The 11,346-nt window shown below is 41.4% G+C and overlaps 1 protein-coding gene across 2 annotated transcripts in view; it reads right to left on the bottom strand.

The window, feature by feature from the left end:
• Nucleotides 1–220: 220 nt before the first annotated feature.
• sardh (sarcosine dehydrogenase) overlaps nt 221–11,346 on the bottom strand; it is a 40,624-nt gene continuing 29,498 nt past the window's right edge. For both annotated transcript variants that reach the window (XM_085793754.1, XM_085793755.1), the window contains exons 18-22: nt 8,549–8,642; nt 5,873–6,035; nt 5,480–5,648; nt 4,540–4,675; nt 221–2,120 (exon numbers count right to left, since the gene is read on the bottom strand). In XM_085793754.1, the coding sequence (XP_085649880.1) occupies nt 1,992–2,120; nt 4,540–4,675; nt 5,480–5,648; nt 5,873–6,035; nt 8,549–8,642 (691 nt within the window). In that variant the 3' untranslated portion in view covers nt 221–1,991. The remainder of the gene's footprint in view (nt 2,121–4,539; nt 4,676–5,479; nt 5,649–5,872; nt 6,036–8,548; nt 8,643–11,346) is intronic.

Below are 11,346 nucleotides of genomic sequence, written 5' to 3'. Positions count from 1 at the left end.
CATTCCGCATTAGTAAACATTCTGTGCTGAACGTGCAGCGACGCACATCTGAGGGGCAAGTAGTGGTTATACACACACAAATGCCTCCCTTTACCTCGACCCACTTTTTTTTGGCTGCTGCCGGCAGTGTGTGATGAGCTTTGGCTTTTTGGTTTGGGTTGAACAGCTCTAATGCAAGTTGATGTAAACACAAGTAGAAAATAGAAATAATAATCCATAATCAAATTATGCGTTGAGTGTCATTAAACATAAACTATGAAACTACATTTTGTATTTGCCTTGTAAACAGGACGAATTACCAAAACATCATAATGACTTTAGGTACACATAACGTACAGAATAAATCAGTTATTATTAGGTATTAAACCAGAGATTTCTCTTTGATTCTTTGATAGTCACCATTTTTTCTGTCGACACAAAGCAGGAGCTACCTAGCTAACTTAATAGCAGTATTTATATATACACACATACACACACAGTATACATGTAAAGGCACCAAAAAACTTCAAAAACAGACATTTAGCATGATTCATATTGATGATTTTACACAGTATTATTTCATAAGTCCTACAGTACACTCCCAGTATATTAATCTGCTACTCCACAGCAAGTTCATGAAGCTCACATTGTTTTCAACGCACTTCCTGCAGATTCTTCACATTTACTCGAGATGCGATAATGCCTGCTGAACTGCTTTACTGTGAAGCAGATGCACAAAATGTGTTGAGTTTGATTTAACGGCACAAGACGAAATGGGAGCTCTTAAGTGTAGAAACTGTAAGCAGATAGTCTGATTATGGAACAATGTATCGGTCAGAAAAGAAAAGAAAAAAAAACACAACGAAGCATTGAGTTTGCAAACGGTGGCAACAGCAGATTAAAAGTGCAGAGCGCAGCAACATGGGGACGGATCAGGAAACAGAGGGGTTGTATCTGTTAACAGCTGCTTTCTGATAACTCTTGTCTTATTCTGTCACTCTTCTTCCGCAGCGTTTTTGTCCCCGGCTGGTACACTGTGCCTCGGGGTGTTTCTTTCTTGCTTTCTCTCCAACTCTGATAAACACTCAGGCTGTCTGCCTCAGATTTAGATATGACACAAGAAAGTAAAACTCTAAGTCGTTATTATCAGCACAAACATCAGTCACTGTAATCTGACTTCAACTGCCCGAAGGGCGGCTGTGTAGAATACTTGTGTTCCCCAACAGAGCACGCTATGGCCTCATAGGATAAATAAGAAAAGAAATATTACATCACTACAGTTTTATAAACTATACTGCTTCTTGAGGACAAAATTAGTATTAACAACCTGAGTCTAATAACCAGTATGTTTTTATTAAAAAGGTCTACCTCTCTCTTGGCCTGAAGCACAGAAAGCCAATAGAAACTAATTGAAAATTTGTCTTTGAGCAACTTTTAGCCTTGTTGGCACAAAATAGCTGACTGATCTTCATTAATAAGATTACCATCACAGCTATAACCATGCTAGTGAGTCAGGTTCACCACTATGTTAGCGGTTTACTCTTAATTAAGACTTATCTACTGGGAATAATAAAACAGATTTATCTCTTGAATTTGTCTTCATAGTTAAACTACTCATGTTTGAGCATTCACAAGAGAACGTGGTTACTCTCCAGACTCCAGAGCAGGAATAAAAATGTGGAGTTGAGACCTTGAAGCACCCTCAACAGCAAAACATTTTCAGAACCGCTTTTCAAATCATGATACAGATTTTAGTCTCTCCATAAAAAGCTTAATTTTGATATGAGCATATTAAACATGACATCCACTCAAGTTCTCTATTAAATCAACTATATAATCTGCACCAAAATTCAAGCATTTGAAATACCTAGTAATTGGCAGAGAGGTAAAGACTGAACCAGATGCAACTGAATGTACAAAAGAAAGAAAGAAAGAAAACACAGTTGCACCTCTCTCAGCCTTATCCTCCTACCAGTGTGCCTTTGCTTCAGTTTTTACATTTGTGGTCCTTCTCAGTCGTAGATGCCCTTCACACGTTTATTCTCAGGATCAAATGGAGTTTTGAGGTGGGCCTTGGCTTTGTATGTCACTCCCATCCTCTCCATGGTAAACTCGCCGCTTTTTATGAAATCAGCACTCACCTGATAAGGAAAGGGAGAAAATAAAATAAAATGAAGAGGTAAAAAAAAACATAAGAGGTGAAGAAAAAAAAACAAAAGGGAGATAAGCAAGAAAAGCAGAGGGGAGGGTAAACATTTGGGGGGATGAGGAGAAGGTGGAAATTAAAAAGAGAGAGAAAACAAAATGACCCTTTAATTCACACCCCTTTTTTGTGTGCTCCCATTCCAAAATGGCACAGCAATCAAGAATGGACCATTTCACTGCACTCGTATTATAAGAGAAGTCAGAGAACTCAGCAGTTATAAAACACTGAAAGCAATTTATTCACTCATGAGTCAGTGTCAACTCCCTCGTAACACAGGGAGCTAATTTTCACTGACTGACTCCCTTTTCCCTCCCTGCAGCTCTCCCACTGAACTGTCACTCTGTCTCTCTTTCTCTCTCTCACACACACACACACACACACACACACACACACATACACACACACACACACACACACACACACTGTCCTCTTTCATCACCACTTAGCTTTTACTATTTCCATGTTGAAGGCTATAAAAGGAACAGCACTATGGTCAAAGACTGACAACCTTATGTGGGAACAAAGCTGCCGTCATTTCCACCTTAAACCGTCCGTAGCCGTATGACATGACAGAGGCGCAAACCAGCAAGGACACTTGACAACCTTGTCTCAGTACAAATGGACAAGCACTTTACACACGGCAATGATCTAAATCCAGTTAGGATCCAGATTTATTTGAATTTGGCTGGATGCCTCACAATCCTCTCAGTCCCTGATTTTTAAAAGGAAATCCTGCAGCATGCTGCTCGCTGTCATCAGGAGAGATACATATTGGTAGTAGGATTCATTCATTTGATATTACTGTAAACCCATTTGTTTCTCTGAAGGTCTTATTGCAATATGATGAAATATCAGTGTGCTTATTATTTAATCTAATAGAAAATCGGTTACAAATCACCAATGTCATTTGCTGTTCATACACTTACAGTACTTTAGATGTAACGTCCTGCTGTGCTTGAGACACCCTCTCGTACTTGTTGGGGATAATGCAGTCCATAATGCATGCAAGTCAAACTGATTTTCATTAACTGTCTTAAAAAAACGAATTAAATGTTTGTTTATTTCTCATTTGATTATTACCTGGGGCTCAAGTCACAGCGGGCTCCACTTTAGGAAGCCCTGCTTTAGATTTAGTCATCAAAGTGTAAAGGCAATGAATTAAAAATACACTTCGCAAGTTCTAATCCTGTGGCGCTGCATCCTCAGTTATCCCATAGTATAAGGCAAATATTTGTAAAAAAAAAAACAACAACTCAGGGGTGTTAAACGTAAATGTTGCCACTAGCCAATTAACTGTGGTTTTATCATATGAACCTGTATGTGCTTGTCAGTTTGTGGGTCACAACAGCAAGAAGAGCAACATTTAGTGAGAGTTAAGTCGAAACAAAGTTTTTGAACGACTGCATACAAAGTGTTTTAGGTCTAATTCATTCATTCAGTCATTTTAATCCTCCTCCTCCTCCTGATCTAATGATGCAGATGAGGGATGTGTGTATGGAGGTCAAAGTCGTCTACAGCTCTGTGTCACAGCTACTCATTTTCAGGAAATACAGTATACACCACTGATGCATGACAGAACTTGGTCTGGTAGCTGATGTAATCAGGGGATAAAAATTTTAATGGTGAACCCATTTCCTTGGTTACCACTGTACCACTGAGCTGAACTGAAATGCTGAACTGGAAAGAAAAAAGGGAACATAAGGAAGCTGTGTGAGAAAATGTAATCAGCAAATCCAGTGTGAAAACCAGAGACACACACAGACAGACGAGAGGAAAAGACAGAATTAAAGTGAGATCAAGCATACAGGAGGAGGAAGGGGGCTTGTTCATGCACACACACACACACAGAGCACATCCCCTGCAACCACTTCACTGATTTCAGCAATATTTCTTTGCGTGTCTCGCACAAGTGTCTGTATTAACGTTTGTGCATTTCCAATCTGAAGAGCTTGACAAAGCCAAGGACCAATCCACTTTGTTTTGTTGGTCATAATTCACTGATGGATATGAACAAACAAGAGTGCGCACACAAACACTTGTCTAATGTGTGTCTGTTCAGCACCCACACAGGTCTGAGCATAGAAAGATCATAGAAAGATCGTTCCATTTTTCAGAATTAAAAACATGTCCTCGTCTTTAAGAGCACACCTCAGACCAATAACTTTGTGTCTCTTGCTGCTTCTCTCCTTCTGTCTGATGTTGCACCATCTGTTACGCTGTGTGCATCTGTATCATTATCAGGAGAGCAACACACAGAGACACTGATGTCTGATTGATGTATCTACAAGGCTCACAGTGCTGAACCCTGCTGGGTAAAACTTGCTCTCAGCAAACAAAACAAAAGTGTACATTACCACGCCTCCGTCGGGGTTGCGGATGTAGCCATAACCGATAGTTTTGTCAATGAAGAAGCCATAGTCAGAGCGCCGCAGGTGACCAACAGGAACTCCGTTGCGGAAAATGGCCTCCAGACCGAACATTGGTACTTTCCTTTGAAAAGGGAGACAGAAGGGACAATCTAATTACACTCATTATATGCATGCAATATATCAAAAACATTGCTATCATCTCCTTCACATAACAATGATTTCATGATCCTAAAATTGCTGTTTGCAATTCAATAATCATAAATCTTTGAGAAATTGAGAAAAAAAACATTTTAATGAACATATGGCTTCATAAACCCAAGGTTAATAGTATCCTCTCAGTTCATTTGAGGATTTAATCCTCCATCTGACTGTCAAATATTAATAATCACCAAACCAAGAGAGTTATGGTTTTGTTAGATTTCCACAGTTACAGCTTGGAAATGATTACATTACATCTGAGAATCTAAATGAAGTATAATATCTTGAATGTTTTATGCGTTTCAGGAGGAAAATCAGACCAGAAAATAAAAAAATGTTTCTGAAAATTCAGTTTGTATTTGCCATTTAAAATTCATATATCTATTATCTAACAGGTAAAATGTCTAAAAGAAAAATCTAGTAATATTCTGTTAAGCTGCTTCTCCATCCTGTTACCCAGTAGATCTGGGGCTCCATATACTGTACACAGGGTCCTTCTTAAATCATTGTTACACCTACTCACTTTACCTTTGTCAGATACATTAATATTAAAGCTTCTGTTCTCTGAGCAAGACTTCAGTTTAGGTAGAAATCCATTTGTGGAAAAAAGTGACTTCGCCACAGGAAGTTTTATTTTTGAAAAACTGTTTTCTGAGTCGTATAAAATTTCCCATATTATTTGAATTTTCCGTCCAGCACACAATCTCACGACAGAGGCTTCACTGACTCGTCGATGGTGAAGCAGACGATTCGCCTCCTCAGCCCCTCCGCCTTCTGTTTCTCCAGCCTATCACGGCCCTGGAACGGGATGGCGCTCTTGAGTTTGCAGGTGAAGGCTAGCCCCGCCTCCAAGGGCGTGTCATCTGGGCGAAGGTCAGCGTGCCAATGCCTGTACCCTGCGACAAAGAGAGGAGGAGATAAACCGCAATAATGACTGAACACGGAGATATGAGCAAAAACCTTGCACTAAAATCTATGTGTAGTCTTTTCTTCAGCTTTTTGGTTAATGTGGGCACCCTTAGATTTGACATCCGCTATTATCTTGCATTAATATTACTGCAGAGCCAGGTTCATTTGTTTCATTCACTGGCTGCACTTCTGAGCTCTTTTTAAAAGTTACCTTTCTCTATGCTGAGCGAGTCGATGGCCCTGTAGCCTGAGTTGATGATGCCGTGCTTTGCACCGGCGGCCATGACAGCGTTGTAGACGGGAAGGCAGGAGTCTTTGGGAATGTGCAGCTCCCAGCCGAGCTCACCGACAAATGACAGACGCATAGCTCGAACCTGGATGAGAGAGGCAGCAGAGAGGAGCCTTAGAGAGCTCGGAGCAAAGGACCGAGCTACGACGACTCTGCTTGTGCACACTCGCACACAAACGTACACACTTCATTTTTCAAGGACCAGGTTTACTCGTCATGCATTTTAACACAAACAAGGAAAAGGGAGGGAGAGAAGCAAACAGCCAGAAAGCAACGGAAAAGAAATGAGAATGGAACAGATGCAAGGATAAGATAAGGCGCACAATGGGGGAGACAGGGAAATTGTAATCTCCTTTTTAGAAATGAATGTTGTGCCCCCAGTGTTTTCAGTCCTAAAAGAGATTACAAAAATGCTTCTGGAGGTTGAGAGGTGAAACTGATTAAAGGAGAGGAAGGAGGAAGCAAGGGGATGTAGAAAATACAACAGAAAAACCGTATGAAAAAAGAGGTAGAGAAAGACTGAGACATGTATCTCAAAAACTTGTCTCTCCACCAGAAAGTAAACAACAGAAAGTAGTCCGCTGTAAACCCCTGCTGCTGCTATGGAACAATTATCCACAACCACAGCCTCACTCTACCCCATGGTGGGAATCGATGAAAACGCAGGTGCACGGTGCATACAGTTTGATGTCATCTTGTTTTTGCAACGTTCTTCTTGATGATTTTTCCAACATGCACACCAGCTAAAGGATTCCACTGCTTCGCTCACAACCGGTATGTTGCGCATTAATATGGCCGACAGGTCAGCCAAGCATGACGGCAAGAGGAGGATTCACCATGTTGTGCAGCAACAGCTACAGCTACAAGCGCTGTCTGGTTTTTTAATTTCAAACCTTAAGACTAGGGTTTGAGATCATTTCTGTTGAATGAAATGTTATTGTTGTCCAATGTGTACTGTTGTCCAAATGTGTATTATTAACGTGGACACACATCACCTTGTTGTAGTCCAAATGTGTATTTATTATGTATGTATTTACGGACATTTAGCATGTGTTTGTGCCTACCCTATGTGGTACAATATTTTATTCCATTGTTGTTCTTTTTGAAGGTTGCCTTGTACAAACTGGCAAAGGGACAATCGATGAAAACTAGCTTTTAAAGCTAATTTGAGTGCATTTACATGTGTAAAATTATTATTGTTACATATGTGTTGTTTTTTTTTTACAATGTTTATTAATGTGCATTGTCCCTTTCAAATAAACTAAACTGAAGCTGAAATGAAAGTGTTTGTTCTATCTGTCCAAGTGTTATAGTCAAAGTAGGATGAGAATAACACCTGGGGCTGACAGGTACCAGAATGGATAGGATGCGAAAATATATCTGAAAGACAAGGGAACACTATGGAAAGTGAGGGGGCGAGAAGATATGGAAATGAGTGGAGAATGAGGAGGGAGAAAAAAAAAAAAAAACTCTCTCCAACAGTTTCCCCAGTGGGGCGCTGTGACAGCCAGGCCATCTGGCCAGCCAGGGATCACCCTGAGCCCCATATGTACACCATGAGACTCTGGGGAGAGCAGTACACGACGTAAGCCTGCGTTTGTCCACCGGATACACTGGTGACGAACTTGACAGACACAGGGGAACATACGAATACCTCATGCACACTGTCACCTGTGGATTTACCAGGTGAACATCAAACACAGCATGAGCAGAGGAATGCATATAAACATGGAATCGCAGGATCTAACACGCAGGCCGGCGCACTCGCTTATACTGGCGAGAGAGTGAGGGAGGGAGGGAGAGTCTAATGAGCTTTGAGGGGAGCAGAGGGCAGAGAGAGAGCTCTGTTCTCGCAGCAGTGCAGCCATTAAAATGTCACCCAGACAAGGCCGGCAACCAGCTGGAACGCAGCACAAGCGATTCTGACGCGCACACACACACACATGCACACACAAACACTCCTGCAGAGCTGCGAGAAGACGCTGACTGCAATCACTGGAGCGTTGCATAATTCATGCAAGAGCGACTAAAACCGAGCGAGTTATGTGTGTGTGCGGAGTGGACATGTGTGTTTGCTGCATGAGCTGGTTCTACATGCTCTTTTTGATCCCAGGCCAGAAACACCACAGAGGTCAACTCGCTGTATTCCTCGCACGTTATTGTTTGTGTTGGGGATAAATATATTATTCCCCCATTGCCTGTAAAACAGCACCACAATAAACTTTTTATTTTAAGTTGTGAGTTGCTGGACATCAGTGGGGGAAGAAATGGAGAGAGATAAAAGGCAGAAGGAGGTATAGACAGAGAAATGTGGGACAAACTTGACATCTAAGTCACAATGAAGCCTTGAGACACGCCATGTGTCCCACCCACAGTCTATGATCTCTGTTGACTGAACCTTTGAAACGATAAACCAGTCTCACTCAACAGTGTGTGATTTGCATAGAAATATTTCTTAATTAATTGCATTTTTTGATGTAACAAGCACCGACGGGGTTATTCTGAAGCTGACAAATGTTCCACATCCAATTACTGAAGAAATGAGTTGCACTAAGCAAGTGTGTGTGTGTGTGTGTGTGTGTATGTGTGCGTTCTCACCTGATGTCCTGCTGCATTGACAACTTGGTGGCTAGAGAAGGGGAAACTTTGGTTGCTCAGGTCTGCGTCCAACACTTCCTGCAGGACCTCTCGACTGCCCAGAGAGACAAAACACAGACACTGGGCCAGTTATTTACAATCAGGTCTATACAGTCGATGTGGTGTGTTTCTCACATCACAAGTAGGGCTTTTAAATGTAAATCTTAGCTATTTCAAGGGAAAATTACTTCACCAGGACTTGCTGTGAAAACGTACCATCTCTCCTTCTCCCACAAATACGTACACACACACACACACACACACTCTAAAATCAATATTACATAAAGATGAGTCAACAGAAAAAAAAAGAACTAAGTTTAGCTTACTTTGCTACTTGTATGTGTGTGAGTGGGCAGGTAGAGAATACAATGCGTTAGGCCTTTTCTGGGAGATATTTTTGCAACGGTGTGGCAGGGAGCCAGGGCTGGAGATATTTGGGGAAGGGCTCAGGTTACGTTTGTGTGTGCATCTGTGTGGGTGTCCTTCGTTTTTTTTTCTTTTCCCTAAAGCAATTGATGTGGCTGCAGAAATACGTATGTGTGTACGGCGGTATGGTCTTATATGTGAATAAAACATTTCTTGTACGTATGTATGCGCATGTTCAGGCATGCATATGGGGGATGATGCACAGGCTGATATTTTCTTCAGGCTGTCCTCCAGTTTCCATCCTCCCTCAAGCAAGGTTTTGTTCACTGAACTCCAGAGCCCAACAGCGAGGCCAATTAGCTACATATAATCAGTGAACGGCTCTATTTAGTGTGTGTGAGTGTGCGTGTGTGTGTGTTTTGCAACCATCAATTTGTTTCTCTGACTTGCCACTTAAATGTGGCTCTCAGTAATGGATCAGAGGATGAATACACACACACACACACACACTCAGACACTCATTCTTACAAGATATCGCATCATTGCATATATTATAAATAAGGTTCATAATATAGCAAGCAAAGCAAGGACCACTTTCACCCTTTAGAGAGAGAGAGAGAGAGAATGAGTGTGAGTGACTGTCAGTGACTCTCCCTCTCTACAGAATTTGAATGAGACATGTCTGGGAAGGAAAACACAGAGAAATGCATTTCAATAAATGCTGTAATTTTCTCTCTCCTCAAGCTTTAAAAGGATCCATTTGCCTCATAAGACCAAAACATTGGAGGACTGATTTTCTGCAGTTCCTCATATGTGGCAGAAACAATCAAGAGGAGCTGAGAATCATTAGAGTGCTGTGCAGTGGGACGTTGATCTCGTTTATATTATCCACACACACACACACACAAACAAGAAAACATTCACAGTCGCAAACACAGACAGAAGCTGAGTGCACTTTGGATGCTCAAGAAAACTCAATGAGCTCCATAATCAACATCCTTTTGTGGCTGCGTGTGTATTCATAATGAGACACACACACACGCACACACACAGGAGTACTGCTGCTAGTGACGCACTCACTTCTGGTTTGGCGTAAGCAATAAAGAAAGAAAGGATATTTAAAAAAAGGGGGGGGAAGAGGACCACTGAGATGAGGCGACTGAGTAAAAAGGGAGAGAGCAGAGCGAGAAAGAGGTGGATAAGATCGACAGAGACGTAAGGACTTGAGAGAAAAGAAAAAGTTAAGAGAGCGGAAGATGAGAAAAGCCTCAAGGAGAAGAAATCGACGCAGCCCACACAGAGAACAAGAGTGGCCGAACCCTGCTGCTGGTGAGAGGGAAGAACAAAGGCGGAGGGCGGTGAGGTGGGGAGAAGAGGAGGTGAGAGGGAAAGAAAAAGATAGATCAGGAGTTCAGAAAATAAGATTGGGAAGAGGTGAAGGTGGTCCTGCTCATGCTAAGAGTGAAGAAGAAAGGGAAACTGTGGGAAGAGAGAAGAAAGTGACAAAGCTTGGACTTCCCTCCAATGCTCGAATGTGAAATACCATTTTCACCTGAGCTACACATGGTTTCTAATCCCTGTGTAAAGAAATCAATGGATGGATGTTCTCACAGACACACACACAAAAAAAGGACTGTGACAGGTTACATAAATGTGATGGTTGAGTTACAGACATTTTCAGGGAATCTGAAAATGACAAATCTAGAGATAAATGGGCATAGAAAGCATTGGAAGAAGATAAAAACCAAAACGATGTCAAAGAAGTGAAGTAATAAATCTGAAAGTCTGGCATTTTACGACAGCCATTTTTTGAATGGCAACCATCTACAGTAGGCTTGTCCAGTCAAATGCTGAAATTATTACTTTTCGTACAATCAGATTAATCAACTACATAATCAACAGAAACATCATTGGCAAAAATGTTCACAATCAATCCATTAACATAATTTTTCAAGTCAAAATAACCAAAAATTCATTTGCTCAAGCTGGATTGTGAAGATTTGTTGCTTTTTCTGTTACTTTCTATTGTTTCTAATGTAGCCTGGTTCCAAAGGCACATGCAGCCACACACATGCAGCCATACATACTTTCACACATAAGCTCAGTGTTTGATGGCATTCATGTAGCAGCTTGCTGCCTCAGCTTAATCCCTGGTGGTCCCGTATACTTCCCTGAGACTGGATACAAATGCTATATATTTGCTAATCAGAGTATCTGACTTCTAGTTCTTCAAAGTCTCTGCAGTATTTACACTGGGGAATCAGCCTGACGGGATTCTACTGTATAGGATTACCTTTACCGGGAAAATTGATTGCATCAAGTGATACTCTAATATCGTGTGTAAACTGAGGCTGAGGAGAATATAGCTTCTGGTTAGATGTAACCTCTATCTA

This window comes from Trachurus japonicus, chromosome 12, assembly GCF_045865225.1.
Source record: "Trachurus japonicus isolate A0001 chromosome 12, Traja_1.0".
NCBI lineage: Eukaryota > Metazoa > Chordata > Actinopteri > Carangiformes > Carangidae > Trachurus > Trachurus japonicus.
This window is presented reverse-complemented; position numbering and strand designations above follow the sequence as displayed.